At 47.5% G+C, this 16,296-nt stretch overlaps 1 protein-coding gene across 2 annotated transcripts in view; it reads right to left on the reverse strand.

Moving 5' to 3' along the window:
• The window catches only part of LOC137415119 (extended synaptotagmin-2), a 117,998-nt gene that overhangs the window by 75,274 nt on the left and 26,428 nt on the right, over positions 1-16,296 (reverse strand). For both annotated transcript variants that reach the window (XM_068100693.2, XM_068100692.2), the window contains exons 5-8: positions 13,733-13,809; positions 3,950-4,022; positions 3,528-3,617; positions 1,643-1,698 (exon numbers count right to left, since the gene is read on the reverse strand). In XM_068100693.2, the coding sequence (XP_067956794.1) occupies positions 1,643-1,698; positions 3,528-3,617; positions 3,950-4,022; positions 13,733-13,809 (296 nt within the window). The remainder of the gene's footprint in view (positions 1-1,642; positions 1,699-3,527; positions 3,618-3,949; positions 4,023-13,732; positions 13,810-16,296) is intronic.

The raw sequence follows: 16,296 nt of genomic DNA on the forward strand, positions 1-16,296 counted from the left end.
GCCTTTATATTGTGTGTGTACATATATGGGGAATCAAAACTACAATACTAAGTACAGGGTGTCCGAAAAGTCTGGAATCATAGGAAAAATTTATTTTCAAAGAATATGCTCAACTTGCTTCCCTCGTACGTCGGATAGACTTTTTTGGGCTTGCGTGAAATTTATCAGTAACACTTTCCACAATTTCCTCAGCTGTGTGAGGTCGGCCAAACCGAAGCTTGTCCGTCACAGATCCCGTTTCTTTAAATTTGCGGACAAGCTTGCATACCACGCTTTGGGTAATTGGTCTTCTTTCTGGATGTCTTGTATTGAACTCTTCAGCCACTCTTCTTTGGGACCAGCCTTCCCGGCCAAAGAGAAGGATAAACTCAATTCGCTCCTCTAAATTTAAAGCCATGGGTTAATATTAATCTGAAAAAAAGAAAACAAATAAAAAAGATTTCCCCTACGATTCCAGACTTTTCGGACACCCTGTAGTTATTCAAAGCTTCATCACCTGTGGCAACCCAAAAAGAGTGAAGGATCAATGTGAACAAGAAGAACGGACAAATGTTCTACAATATGGCTTTGATATTCGTCCAATGTCCTCATATGATAAGACATGTATACATGGCGAGTTTGAGGTGGGGGTGCTCATATTACCATTACGTCCGAAATTGGATACAGGAAGAAATAAGGAAATTGAAATGCAGGAAGAGAACATTTGGCCTATTTCAATCTTGGATGCACCTCTGTCTCACAACTTAATCTGAACATTTAATTCCTGAGTTGAACTGCATGTTACTTTTGAATATATTTCACTCCATTCAGCAAGACAAAACACAAACATATGGAAATGCGCACACAAAGTACCGTTGAGCAATTATTATTCGTGGCCTACACCAAGCTGTTTCTCAAAAAGCCTCGACTATCAGGCCATGAGAGAAGTCAAATAAGAAAGAGCACATATATTGTCCTCAATATAACCAGACCAAAGGCATTTTTCACAATGTTAGAAATGATGATGAAATTTAAGCATTGATATTTTGATCAATATTAAATACAAGTTACAATAAATTGTAAGCATATAGGTCACTTTCTCAGTTACTCAATGACAATCCACATGAGATGATTGTGGATTGCAAATCCAGTTAAGCTCAGTTTATTCTGAAATCGTTTCAACTTTAACTCTATTTGTAGGAGGGTATGATTCACCAAAGCCTGGTTTTGATTAATGGAGGCCCCCACATGGGGCAAAGAAATCATTTCCACATTCCCAAGTGTGTCCAAATTGGAATTCATAGGGAAATCCATACCCTTTCAATCTGTGTTCCCATGAGTGTATGTCAATAATACTAATGAACGACAGTCTAGCTACAGGCTCAATGGAGCAGTGGCATCGACCACCAAAGTCAGGATTTTTAACCAAGGTGATATGTTTGACCAAGCTGGCATGGCTGCGTCACATTTTCCAACCGATGAGTAAGTTTGACAAGAAACTTCGTGCTCATAAACAAACTCAAACTCAAACTCAAAACTCAAACTCAAACGTCCTCTCCAAACCAGACCCTCTGGGACCTCCTCCAAACTAATCTTTGTCTACTCTACCCAGATAATCCGAAAACCAAACAGCCTTGCATATAAACAACATTGCAGCAATTACCTGAGGCCAGGGATGTCCAGCAAGTTGGTCAAGCCGGTCCAGTTTATGTGTAGCAGCTGCAGGGAAAGCAAACGTTGGTCATGATCGGCAGCATGATGCAAAGTGCATTAGTGTACTACAAAGCTCGTACACAACACGTGCAATAAAAGCAATGGTAATGCATTACCGACATGATTGTGCACATCCAACATCAAGGTGATGGCAATGCCAGGTAGCAATATTGTCGGAAGGCTATTTTTAGTTCAGCCATAAACCAGTACAAAGGAGCAGTCTGCGTACCGGCGGTGCTTCTCCGCTTTTACCAAAAACACAGGATCCATCATTTTCAGTGTCAAAACCGCACACTCAAATAGCTCCGACGATGTTCCCTCGGTGCTGTATGCATCCATCGGCAAATATTATTTGCGAGTCACGTGACTCTTGGATATGAGAAATCACTAAACGGTTTGGAGGCCTGTTGCACTGGAGATTGGAAATCGAATGCACAAGGACTGAGAAAACCGACTTACGAAGGTGGACATCCAAGTAACATGAATAAAACACCGATTCCAAAATATATAAACTGATAACCACAGCTATAGCTGTGTCTATAACTTGTACGACTTACATCGCCTTGTGATTCAACATTTGTTGCAGAACTGGAAGGAAATATCAAAATCTGACTTGATGTCTCGTGTTACAAGATGGTGACAGCTGTGTTAATGAAAGCACGTCACATCAATTGCTTCCCCATCTCATGGAGGATCAAGACATGGATGAAGTCGAGGCTTCTCCCCAAAAATGAACAATTGCACAGCTTTCACTACAAATAGAAGCAGGAATTTCTAGAGGGTTATCAAAGAGGTTCTCCCAATCTCCCAGCAATATGTAACCATTTTGCTGGTTGCTTCATGGTAATCGTGTTGGCGATGGCATTCATTCAAAATGATGGCATTCTGGATGTTCCTACATCTGAAAGGTGGGTGGAGGTGCCCGTCTTCCATTACTAAAAGGAGCAGCGTCCATCAATGTTGTCACACTTTATTCCAAAGGATTTCCTGCTGTTGTAGAGCAATAAAAATGGTGCAGTACGGTTAGAAAAGCTAATTAATCGATTTACTTGAAACAAAAAATTTCAAACTTGTAAAATGTGTTCGTTTAATCACAAAGATGCCTTTTAACAGGATTTGGAGATTAACATAGCAGTTTCAGTGGTGCCATTTCTAATACTCTACGACAGCAATAAAGACCCTAGAGCGCATACCTCCGCCAGGCTGAACAGTTTATGTGTTCTATCCCACTGACAGGCTGGACATATATTTTGCATGTACAGCATGTTCATTGTGACCATCATTTTGCCGATGTCATGTCTTCCACCCGCCAGACAAAATTATTGACTATATACTGTGACAAGGCCTTATACATTGTATTATAGAACAATTGCCTAGCTCTCACCCTCAGCCACATGGTAGTTTAAGGGAATTACGGTACATAGTCATGACTCAGAATATGCACATGGAAAATAATCATGTGCATTTAAGTCAGGGCAAAGAGCAGACAAAGTCTTTCCACAAGGACTTGGAAGCTGCATTCCATGTGCGGTCTGCATCTGCTGGATCTAGTACAAGAGCACTTCGCACAATGTGACCACGACCTCCTTCGGCTGCACTTGATTACCTCTGCCTTAAACAGCATGAATGCAAAATATCCAGGACTTAGTCATTCAAATATAACATCGATGCAAATGGAGATCATTACACTAACATCTTCAAAATCCCCTCCTCACCCACCATTTTTAGTGCAATTTTCCCTCCCTTAAATTCCTTTCTTTTTACTCCCTATCCTCATCTTCAGTTGCTTTTCTCAACTTACACCCCTCAATCCCAACATGCACGCATGCACTTACCGGTCGTCTAATAAAAAAGAACGTGAGAGCACCAAACAGTGGCATCTGACTGATCAATGGCTCAAGGACAACTCGCAGGGTCCCATGGAGCTACAAAGTACAATATACACACAGTGAGCAGCACATAAGAAGCAGAAATCAAATTTCAAAAAGATGAGACTTGCTAAAGCTGGTAATTATCACATTTATCACTTTACATCTTTATATGGGGGAAAAAAGCACCATTAAGAAGTGTAAATTGGAGATAGACAATATAAAGAAGAATTTATCATGCACTGAAGCTCTCAGCGTTAAAGCAGGAATTTCATATGGTAAAAGGGAAGTACGAAAGCTTTTTCAAAGATCCTACGTACCTAGGCAACTGACTGAGACCCCCTCTTCTATCCCCCCCACCCCCCCTCACCCAGCAGAGATAGATGTACCTGCACATTCTTGGCCCCAGCCTTGCAGAAGTACTTTGGAATTTCCACATCTATTTCACAGTCCCCCACATAGCTGCAGAAACAGTGATAATGTTTGTCTTCAACATATTTTCCTTGTGCAAAAAAAACTCCACTTTTGCATGGTTCATTGGAACAGGCAGTGGCAGCTGGGCACAGGAAACCAGGAATGCTGTATTGACAATCCTTGGTCTAAAGCATTTTATTTAAATAATGATGTTTTTATTCCATTGCTATCTAGTGGAAAGGAGTAATTAGGTGATGGGGAAGGTGTAAATTGAGACAAGTCAGGAGACGACGATGGTTCACAAGCGAGCGGTATTCAATGACAAAGGACTGACTATAACTGAAACAGGCCCGGGCTGGGGGGTCGGGGGCCCACGTGGCTGGTGTCAGCCCCCGACATGCGGTGTACATGCCTATTTACAAAGGGCCCCAATGCGCTGCGTGTGCAGGCCTTTAAGAGCCAGCTGTACGTAATTGTGTGTGGTGCTGGCCTGGAAATGTCAAAACGAAGGTTACTGACCTCGAAATGAGATAGAAAATAATGTATAATCAGTTATGAGGTTAGCTACACAATACCGAAAATTCGGTTCGATTCCGACAACTTTGAAAATTTGACCTTTGTGACCTTCAAAGGTCAAAGGTCGAAGATTCTGAAATTTGTTGGAAAACTTGTATTTCATGATGTATGTGATAATATAAGATCATGTACGACATTTCACCCTATCAGGAAGCGAACAATGTAATAAAACCATCAAAAATCGACTTTTCTAAATTTTGTGACCTTGTGACCTTGACCTTGGGGCGAAAATGAAAAATCGAGCTCCGTGGGGCTAGACACATGACATTGGCCTAACCAAATACCGAAACCCCTGTCAGATTCCACCAAGCCCTTCGGAGAAGAGGTAGCTTGAACTCGATTACCCCCTAAAAAGACATCTTTTTTGGGCGTGGCTCAGCCCACAATGGGCGCAATACGCCCACTCTAGGCAGGACACAACTAGATCATGATATCAACCTCCCACCCAAGTTTCATTAAGATCAGATGATATCATCGGGTAGTTATGCTGCGGACAGACAGACAGACAGACACCCATGACGAATATAGTGGTCACTCTGTTTGATAACTCATGAATCAAAAACTAAAAAATTGAGATGTTTCTGAGGAGGAGCGAAAAGGTGAAGAAGAATGAGAAAGACAAATAACACAAGTGATCAGGATTGAATCGGGCTTTTTCAGCCGGTGTCCAAAACTGTCATTTTGATTACATAATGTGAAGGTGTGGGAGCTATGCTCGCACGATAAAACCGGACAAAATGAACGACGCCAGGAATGAAGTTTCACTGAGCTATTTATTTCCAGCTCACTCGAAAGAACTCAAAAGCACTGAATCAGCCCATCGAACGGGCGGCAATTTATAAGTAAAGCTCAACACACAAAAGCCACGCCTCTCATGCGGGGCGTGGTATGCAAATAGGTAAGCCAAGTGTTCGCCCGGGAAAGGCAAGTCTGGACACGCCCGGGCGAGTCCGGACAAGTGACCGCTCGCCGGTTGCGTCATCGGCCGGTGCAAGGTAATTGTGTCATGCTTCCGGTAACCGCTACATGCGCCCCCCCAGAATTAACATGCACCGGGAGAGTCAGTTTGAGGGGGGTCTTGATGACCCGGCCGAAACGACCCCTGGCGATTCGTGTGGGGGTGGTCGGTGGCGTGGCGGTGGATGGTCGGGTGGGGGGCTTGGTTGATGGGGGACAGCCCCGTCGTGGAGGAAGGGCCAACCGTGGAGGTTGGTCGAGGTCCAAATGGGCCGGCTTGAGGCGGTATACGGAGATGCGGTCCGGCTTGCCGCCGATGTCGATGATGAACGACTTGTCGTCCCTCTTCAGGACCCAGAAAGGTCCATCGTACGGCGGCCGGAGCGGTCCCTGGTGTGCGTCGTGCCGGATAAAAACGTACTCCGCAGTGCGAAGTGCTGGGGGGACGATGGGACGTGGGGTTGGGGGCAGCCGTGGTGGGACGTGGGCACAGGGGCAAATCTCCTGGCGGCCTCCTGGAGGACCGAGGGTTGACGAGCCGCGGACCAGGGGCCAGTGGCGTCAGGGATGAATTCGCCCGGCACGCGCAGTGGCTGGCCGTAGACCAGCTCAGCGGTGGAAGCCTCCTGGGAGGTCCTCTTTAGGGGCCGTTCGGAGGCCCAATAGGACCCACGGGAGCCTGTCGGCCCAACCGTCATCCTGGAGGCTGGCCCTGAGAGCGGCCTTCATCGAGCGGTGGAACCGCTCGCACAAGCCGTTGGCTTGGGGGTGGTAGGCCGTGGTGCGGTGTAGCTTGACCCCCAAGGCCTGGGCGACCGCGCCCCAAAGCTCGGAGGTGAATTGCGGGCCTCTGTCGGAGGAGATGTCCGAGGGCGTGCCGAAACGGGCAATCCAGGTGCCAATGAAGGCCTGCGCCACGTCGTCGGATGTTGTTGATGCCAGCGGGACGGCCTCTGGCCACCTGGTGGTCCTGTCCACCATCGTGAGGAGGTGGGTGAAGCCCCGCGAGGAGGGAAGGGGTCCCACCAGGTCCACATTGACATGGTCGAAGCAAGGCGCGGGCACGTCGAATGGTGCCAACGGGGCCTGGGTGTGCCGGTGGACCTTCGCGCGCTGGCAGGCGACACAGGCGTTGGCCCAGTCGCGGACGTCCTTAAGGAGCCCGTGCCAGACGAACTTTGCTGCCACGAGCTTCTGTGATGCTTTCCGGCCCGGGTGGGAAAGGCCGTGGAGGGCGTCAAAAATGTGCCACTGCCATCTGGTGGGCACGATGGGGTGAGGTTGGCCCAGGGAAACGTCGCACAGGAGAACCGTGCCTGACTGCCTGTGTCCTCGAAGGGGACGTCGGCCAACCGCAGGCCTGTGTCCGCTGTCCGGAGGGCTTGCACCGTGGGGTCGGCGATCTGGTCGGCTGCCATTCGGGCGAAGTCCACACCCAGGTGGACGGCGTTCGCGCCAGACCGGGAGAGGCAATCGGCCACAGCGTTGTCTTTGCCCGCGACGTGCCGGATGTCCGTCGTAAATTCGGACACGGCGGAGAGGTGGCGCTGCTGGCGGGCCGACCACGGCTCCGTAACCTTGGCCATGGCGAAGACCAGGGGTTTGTGGTCCACAAACGCCGTGAACGGGCGGCCCTCTAAAAGATGGCGGAAGTGGCGAACGGCCAGGTAAAGGCCGAGGAGCTCGCGGTCGAAAGCGCTATACTTGCGCTCGTTAGGGCGAAGCTGCCGGCTGAAGAAGGCCAGCGGTTGCCAAGCCCCGTTCACCCACTGTTCATGCACGGCGCCAACCGCATAGTCGGAAGCGTCCGTGGTGAGGGCGATGGGTGCGTCGAGCGCCGGCTGCGCCAGCATGGTCACGTTGGCGAGGGCCAGCTTAGCGCCCGTGAAAGCCGCGTCCATCTCTGTGGTCCGGGCGACGTCATGCTTGGCCGGCTTGCCCCGGAGGGCTTCGTACAGGGGGCGCATGAGTTGGGCGGCGCGAGGCACGAACCGGTGGTAGAAATTTACCATCCCCCAAAATTCCTGTAGGGCCTTGATGGAGCGGGAAACTTGTGACTGCCTCCACCTTGGTAGGCAGCGGGAAGGCCCCACGCTTCGTGATGCGGTGCCCCAGGAAGTCGACGGCCGTTACGCCAAACTGGCATTTCGCCGGGTTGATGATGAGGCTGTGCTGGCCGAGGCGCTCAAAAAGCGTGCGCAGGTGGATGAGGTGCTCCGCCCGGGAAGTGCTGGCGACGAGAATGTCGTCCAAGTAGACGAAAAGGGAGGTGAGGTCGCGCAGCACGCTGTGCATCAGCCGCTGGAAGGCCTGGGCCGCGTTCTTAAGGCCGAACGGCATGCGAAGGAACTTGAAGAGGCCAAAAGGTGTAATTACCACCGTCTTCGGCACGTCGGCCGGCCAGACGGGTACCTGGTGGTAGCCCCGAATGAGGTCGACCTTGGAAAAGATCACCCGCCCCGCCAAACGGGCGGAAAAGTCCTGTATGTGTGGTATCGGGTACCGGTCAGGGGTGGTGGCGTCGTTGAGGCTGCGGTAATCGCCGCATGGTCGCCATCCGCCACCCGGTTTGAGCACGATGTGCAGGGGCGAGGCCCACGCGCTATTTGAGCGCCGCACAATGCCCAATCACTCCAGCGTGTCAAATTCCGCCTTCGCCATGGCGAGTTTGGCCGGGTCGAGGCGGCGAGACCTGGCGTAGACCGGTGGACCTGTGGTCGGGATGTGGTGTTCGACGCCGTGCTTGACGGCGATGGCCGAAAACGTCGGCTGCGTGAGGGCGGGAAACTCGGCGAGTAGGCGGGTGAAATCGTCCATGGCCGGGAGCGCGCAGGCTAGCTTGGTCGGAGCGGAGCCTATCAATGAGCAAGCGAGCGAGCTGAAGGTCTCCACGTTGATGAGCCGACGCCGTTTGCCGTCGACCAAAAGCCCATGCGCGCAAAGAAAATCTGCACCCAGCAAGGCCATGGGCACGTTCGCCGTGATAAAGTCCCACCTGAAGCGCTGGCCCCCGAAGCAGAATGCGACGCTGCGTGAACCGAAGGTGCGGATAGAGGAGCCGTTTGCGGCGACCAAGGTGGGGCCGCAAAGCGCGGCCTGTTTGTCCTGCACCGGGGTATCACGCTCAGGCGGGTATCACGCTCAGCTGAGCACCGGTGTCGCACAAAAAACGCCGCCCGGACGCTGTGTCCATGATAAACAGAAGGCTGCCTGAATGGCCGACACTCATGGCAGGCAGCGAGCGCCGGCCTGGTCGTTTCCCGACCTGCCGAAAGGGCACAGTGGGCGGCATGTTCTGGCCTTCTGCCCGAACCTGGCATGGTAATAGAACATGGTCCGCTCTGGTGGAGGCTCCGGCGGTCGCGTCGGGTTCGGTCGACGGGGCGTCGCGGCGGCAGCTGCCGCCAGCGGCGCTGACTCGGCCGGTGGTGGCGCCGGTCGTGGCGCGCGCGTTGCCTCGGTCGGCCCAGGGTTCCAGGTGGCCGCTCCGACGTGTCGCCTGGCCGAGAAAAATTTATCGGCCTCCTTGGCCAGGGCGCGAGGGTCCGTGATGGGCGAGTTAGCCAAAGCTAACCGTACCTGCCCGGGTAGCTGCCGGAGGAACAGCTCGCGGAAGAGGAAATCCGGGCTGTGGTCGCCGAGTAGAGCCAGCACGTGGTCCATGCGATTGGATGGACGGGCCTCACCCAGCTCCGGGAGGTCGAGTAGTTGTCGCGCGCGTTCGGTCTCCGTGATCCGGAAGCCTTGTTCCACCCCGGCCACTCAAGCCATACCTCACATACCTACCATAGCGCCATAGCATACCCATAGCATAGCATACCTACCATAGCGCCATAGCTACCATAGCATACCTACCATAGCATAACATAGCGGGAGGCAGCTACGAGCTGGAAAATAGCAGAGTTCAATGAATACCTCGTGTATTATCAGGAAATGCAAACACACGTGAGAATTGCTCGCTGACAGTATAGAGTAACCACCATACCAAGGCATCATGACCGAGGAGTAGGCCTTTGAGTGCGCCGTATTTGTCGGCATTCGGCGGGTTCTGTAGGAAGCTCAGGACCCGGGCCGCGGTGGAGGCGTTGAGCGCGGAGACCACATGGTGGTAGCGCGTTGTGTCCTCCGTAATGTTCCGCAGGGCGAATTGAGAATCCGCTTGGGCAAACCAGACGGCCGCGTGCGATTCCAAAAAGCCCGGGAGCTTCAAAGCTACAGATGACTCCATCGCCATGTTCTTGAAAAGGGGTCACCAATTGTGGGAGCTATGCTCGCACGATAAAACCGGACAAAATGAACGACGCCAGGAATGAAGTTTCACTGAGCTATTTATTTCCAGCTCACTCGAAAGAACTCAAAAGCACTGAATCAGCCCATCGAACGGGCGGCAATTTATAAGTAAAGCTCAACACACAAAAGCCACGCCTCTCAGGTGGGGCGTGGTATGCAAATAGGTAAGCCAAGTGTTCACCCGGGAAAGGCAAGTCTGGACACGCCCGGGCGAGTCCGGACAATTGACCGCTCACAGGTTGCGTCATCGGCCGGTGCAAGGTAATTGTGTCATGCTTCCGGTAACCGCTACAAAGGTTGTTTTTCTCCTTCCAATGAGCACTATCAAGTGAAATGCTATAGAATAGTCACGGGGAGCCTCTGGCTCGCAGGACAGGTCTGGCCCGCAACATGTTTCAATCAGGCCTGTGTGGTGATATTTTATTCAGTATTTAAAGTAGCTATTACCACTAAACTCAAAAACAACTTTAAAATAGCAACAACAAGTATTCCCTGCAACATGGACCAACATGGACAACATCAGAAGTCACATTAGGTAAGTTACGTTAAAATGACTGTTAGTATATTATTCAAATGAAAATGAGTTCCTATGTTACTTTTCTTTTGTTAGTATGAATAATCAGGATGTTTAGTTCCATTACTTGTCTGCAGATGTGCTATTTAAATTACTAATACATAACTAGGCATATATCCGGCACGCAGCAAGTTTAACACCAGCTGTTATGGCCAGGCCCTCCGACTCGGAAAGGTCCCCCACTCTCACCTCCTTTCACCTGCTATAGAATAGAGATAAACCACCTTCAATTCTGCTGAAAGATCTGATCTAGAGTACAATTGCACTGCGTAACCTATTTAGGTTCTAAACACTCACTATGATTCGGTCAATGTCATGGCATTAAATTTGTAAGCAAAGAAGTTGATTTGGTAAATCGAGCTGGAAAATAGCAGAGTTCAATGAATACCTCGTGTATTATCAGGAAATGCAAACACACGTGAGAATTGCTCGCTGACAGTATAGACTATAGAGTAACCACCATACCAAGGCATCATGTGCTCCGTCTCCTTGCACATAATCGTGTGATTCGTCCCACAATTCTGACAACTTGGCATGACACCAACACATTTAATTGGAACACGGAGTTCCTGCCTTGGATACAGTCTAAATGTCATCCCTCTGGAACAGGTAAAAGCAGAATAGTTTTTGCCTCTTCGGTAAAACTCTGATAGAAAGACAAACAAGAACAACAACAACAACAACAATGTTTCTAGCTCTACGACCAAGAATATACATCTATACAGTATTTACACCATTTTGAAATAATGCGTACGGATAAAGGAACCCAAGCGACTCTCCTTCCGTTTGTTTAAACTGACGATATTTCGTTTATAAAAAAGAAGGATGACATAGATGAGATACTGCCTCACTTCAGTGGAGAGACAAAGAAGTGACAAGGACTACTTCATCGTAGAACTGGAGAATAAGCTAAAATTTCAGAAAGAACGTTGCATCAAGACTTGACAAGAAGTAACAACATTGTGCGCAGCAGCAACTCTACCCACAAATTCTATTTTTAAAACACGTGCAGAACACAGTGAAAGGGCAGGCATAGTGGAGGCTATTGGCTTTCCGTGTGATCATTATGTGCAGTCTTCGCCATTACCCCCAACTCATCTTCTTTCCTCCGTAAAAAAACAACATTCTGTACATTCTTGGGTACACAGAGTGGAATGTGGAATTTTAGCTCAAACTTTCCAATCATAACCACCTCTCCCAAGTCTCTGTCTACACTTTATCCATTTATGGCCTGCAGTGCAGATGCATCTGAAGCACCTACGTCGAATGAACAAATGCCAGAACAGACAAACCATTCTTTAAGACATAATCCCGTAAACATTCAAGTAATACATATAAACCCATGAACCACCACTGTACAACACTTTTTAAAAAGCAGGCCAGGGTAACTTCCGTTGAACAACTGTCATGATGATTTCGAACTCTTTATGGTGGTGTCTTTTCTTTATGATCTCAGGGAATGATGTCTGATGTCCATTTAATTTGCTTTGCTTGAGTGATCAACTAAAAGATACAAAAGCTAAATTTCAACCTCTCAGAATTAAGATTCTCAATGAACCAATCTTACTATAATTCACCAAATGTCTGTCTGTTCCCAGGTACGGCAAAAACGGCTGAACCGATCGCAACAAAATTTTGGGTGGGTAACCCTAGGACCCCCTGGAGTAAAATAGGCCATATTGTTTTTCCAAATTTCCAATTTTTCTAATTTTCCAAACATGATGGAATAATATTTACCGATATGAACAGTGATGTGGCTTTTATTGAAATTCTACAAATACTGTTTAGATTTTGATGATTTGTGTGTGATATGATTTAACGGATGTTTATATAAATCGTTTAAAATATAAAAAAAAGCCTTCAATTTCTGATATTTTGCCTTTTCATTTGGGTTTCCCAATTGAAGCCCCGCCCATGGGGCGGGTACCGTTGCTAGTTAGCTTCAATTTCACTTCATATTATGAACCAAACCCCTGAAACTTCCTCAACCAAACCCCTGAAACAAGAAAACTTCCTTGAACAGCAGACATCTCTTAAATTGAGCAAGACCTCTTAGTCATGCATCTTCATATTTTCTGAATTCATTTTCAAAGCACGAAGCCTAACTCACATGAACTAGTGTCAATGACATGAAGTGTGGTGTAATTGTAACTAAGGAAAATCAACTACAGTCTGGTAAAGATATGTCGGGCTAGTCAGAGGCCCGAAGTGTACGCACACTCACCTCTGAGCTGTCTAGCCTGGGTTAGCATCTCAGCCCAGGTACAAACTGTTACCTTGGTGTCTCGCAAGCAGGGTAAGGCACCAATGTGTGTGCCGTCCCTCGGATGGACGTTAAACTGGGCCCCACAATCGCCGGCATGAGTTGGTAGACGTTAAAGATCCCACGGTGTCCTTTGCAAAGAGTAGGCGAACTATCGCTGGCACCCTGGGCAAATTAAAAATTCCTGCTCTAACCTACATTAGTAGGCACTAACATAAAATAACATAAAATTCTAACTACATTCTAACCTACAAATGCCTGGGCATTGCATCAGTGGCACAGCTGCGCTCCCAGCCAATGACGTTACAGCTTTGTGCTGCATACAGAGGTAGTAGTAGAAGATGATGTCTTTATCCCACAAACATGCATACAATCCTCTCCAAGCTGTAGAGAATTTGTTTTTAAAATGCAAGTCCATATTGCAAAATCCTGGTTAGGATATCCATCAAGAGGAATAAATTAATTCTTCAAACCACTTATCTTAACCAGAGTATACTGCGCAAAGTTAAATAGACAATTGAAGTCCAAAGTTCAACATCATAAGCCATGAGGTGGCATTTCATTGGGTTGCAAAAAAGCACCATTTACTTCCTGGAAATAAAGAAAAGAAAGGAAGCAGGAAGAACAGGAAGATAAATTAGAAATAAAGAAAAATGGCTCGAAATTCCCTGTAATTTTTTTTTTTGTTTTAGCTTCAGGGAGACTACATATGACATGCAATTAATAATTATTCCAATAAAAAAAATTGTCAATAAATAAAAACAATTGAAACAGAATACCAGAAAATTATATTTTAGACTTGGAACTTATGTGTTTTATTTATTTATTATTTATTTATTTTTTTGTATACAGGATCGAGGCTCATGAAAGAGCGAACATTTATCACACAAAAAATCAAACAGACACACAAAGTATATAATAAGGGGAGCGGTTGACAAGATGGGGAGAGAAGAAGAAGCACAAACACAACATTTGAGAGCAGGGACATCGGGAGATCTCTGTGGGACGGAGAGGGCTTGAGGGAGGAGGCGTGGGAAGGGGGGGGGGGGGGGGGGAGAAGTATATTTGTTTTACAAATACTAGCACGAATAGTAGTACCTGATGTGGAGATCGAAGATAATTTGCCTCTTGTCCACATTCTCCCTGTAAGCTTTCACACCATTGATTCGTGGAGGCTAAAATAAATAATATCCATATTAAAAAAAATACAAGGACTGAGAAAGAAGCAACATTAAGCAAGATTTAACATTGTTAAAAGCATTAAACATGGTTAAATGTCAACACCAAACTTTTCATCTAGTTTGGAATGTACCCAATCTGAAAGAAGAGCACGCGGTAGAGCACACACACCCGCTAGGTTAAACAGTTTACGGTTTGTATCCCATTGATAGGCCGGATCTGGATTCGGACTTGAACCAAAATCGAATCAGCTTGTTCTTGTCACTTACCCAGATCATCTACCTTGTTTTATCATAATCAATCCAGAACTTTTTGAAATATCATGCTGTATGTATAATTGTATATTGTTACAGTTGTGGAAATGGACCTCAGAGAGAGCATCCATGAACATGCAAGGAATCCCAAGGCAGTTATTTAATTAGTATGTGTTTGGATAGATCCCATGTCCTTTGTACAGGGAATTGGGGGTGGAGGGATGGGGGGTGGGAGTGGTGAGGGAAGAGGAGGAATGAGTTGTGAGATTAGCACATTTCATCCCGTGTGCTTTTCCCACTTTCTATCCACTTTCAATCTTTAAATCCACTTTCAATCGATCAATCCATCTTTTAGTCCTGCAATCCAGCCCTTATTGCTCACAGAACAATCGACCATGAAATTTATAGTTTTCTATTCTCTTCCTGCACGTCACGCATTTTGGCACACTATACAACGTTTCTCACACATGCACAGTACAGAAACTCTGAAACGCACTCTGGCAACAAAGTCTTCTGAGAAACCCAACTCCGACAAACAACATTGTCTTTTGATAAACACCGACGCAACTTCAATGCCACTGTGGTCAAAGACCAATGAGGATGGCCCACATGAGGTCAGAAAGCGGGTGGCGACCCTTGCCCCCTCAAAGCCATGTCTGGCGCAGAAGGCATAAAAGTCAAGATGCAGCACGGTTCGCTGCTATTTGTGTATGCTGGAGACCTCACCTGGAGGAAAGCTGCTTGCCTGTTCATACTCAAATACCACGCTGAGCTGGGACGAGTTATGCTGGCCTGATACGAGCTGTGCTGGCCCGAGACAGATGGCGCGAGACGAGCACGAGCATGGGAGCAAGGTCCTCAGTGCACTGCTGCACACTGACTTGCACTATCTTTCCTTGGTATCTCTAAGTACCCCTAATCTTCTACTTTGGACATACAAAGAGCTTCGATGATTGAAAGAGCCATCACGATTACCCTAAATGGGCGAGGCACTGATTCACACCTCACACCTTTCCTCTAGGCTACATTATCACTACACTACACCTCTCCCGGCATTGCATCGACACTCTATGGCCCTTGCTCCCCTCCCTTTTCTACCCTCCATATTGGGATCAACACAGGCCTGCCTTTTCTGTGTCAGGTGAGACAGGAGCCGTACCCATGCTCCGCTCTTTGTCATTTCTTCTTCCTCCTCTATACCTCTATCCCATGTGATTTTGATACCTGTCTTGCTCATCCCTAGATAATTAAGAATGTAGAAAGGGAAATATACGTGCTAGGGATAAATCTGCTCTTTCGTGTCTTTGCCTGCTTGCCATATGTACTTGCCTTGTACAGGTAAGTACATACTTGGTTATTGCGATTGTAAATATGTGCTGCTCCTTGATTGCTCGATTGTAAATAAATGCTTGCTGTTCAGTCTTGATAAACTGTACTTTCACACCTACTCGGTTGTCCTTTCCTTCATTGGTCTGACAGTGTGTGCATAATGGAAAGACAGGAAGTTCTGCTCCACTAAATAGCTTCGAGATAGTCGACTTCCACCCATGGTTTCGCTAGGCCATATGTAGTAAGTAGACAGGGTGCAGTTCCCTAGTTAAAGTAACCAAACAACCAGTAAGGTAACACGATTTTTAAGAGCTAGGACCCTGCTCGGTTTGGTGGCTTCAACTGGCATCCGCAGTTGCCAAGCACCCCATAGGGTTGTGGAGTTATCCGTCGATGAAAGATTCAGGGTCGAGAGTCGAGCGGCAGGTCCGAGTGACCTTCTCGCGCATCCCGTTGCACTCGCTCAGAACCTGTAACAATTTTGTTTTTAGCCCCATCTCACAATGGTGAAGAATCGCTTAAAACCCTCATAGTAGCTAGATCTGTGTCCGATCTTCACCAATATCTAATCCATTCGTCCTTGTCGCACACCCAACCTGTCCACCAAGTTTCGTCCGAATCAGTCCATAACTGAGATATCCTCCTCACAGCGAAATAAACAGACAAACACACAGACAAACAGGGGTGAAAACATAACCACCTCCACCTTTAGTGGCCAAGGTAAATAAAAACCAACCCTTTCAAATTACTTGGTGACAATGCAAAATTTTAGTTTACACGTAAAAAAGCATTAGTAACCAGAATAAAAAGAACCTTTATCCACAGTGGATTTAATTATTGTTGTATGTGCAGTATTTTTTTAAAAACGATCATCCAGCTTGGCATTTCCTTCCGAGTAAT

The sequence above is a fragment of the Myxine glutinosa genome, chromosome 10 (assembly GCF_964187855.1).
Source record: "Myxine glutinosa chromosome 10, kmMyxGlut1.1, whole genome shotgun sequence".
In the NCBI taxonomy this organism is placed as follows: Eukaryota; Metazoa; Chordata; class Myxini; order Myxiniformes; family Myxinidae; genus Myxine; species Myxine glutinosa.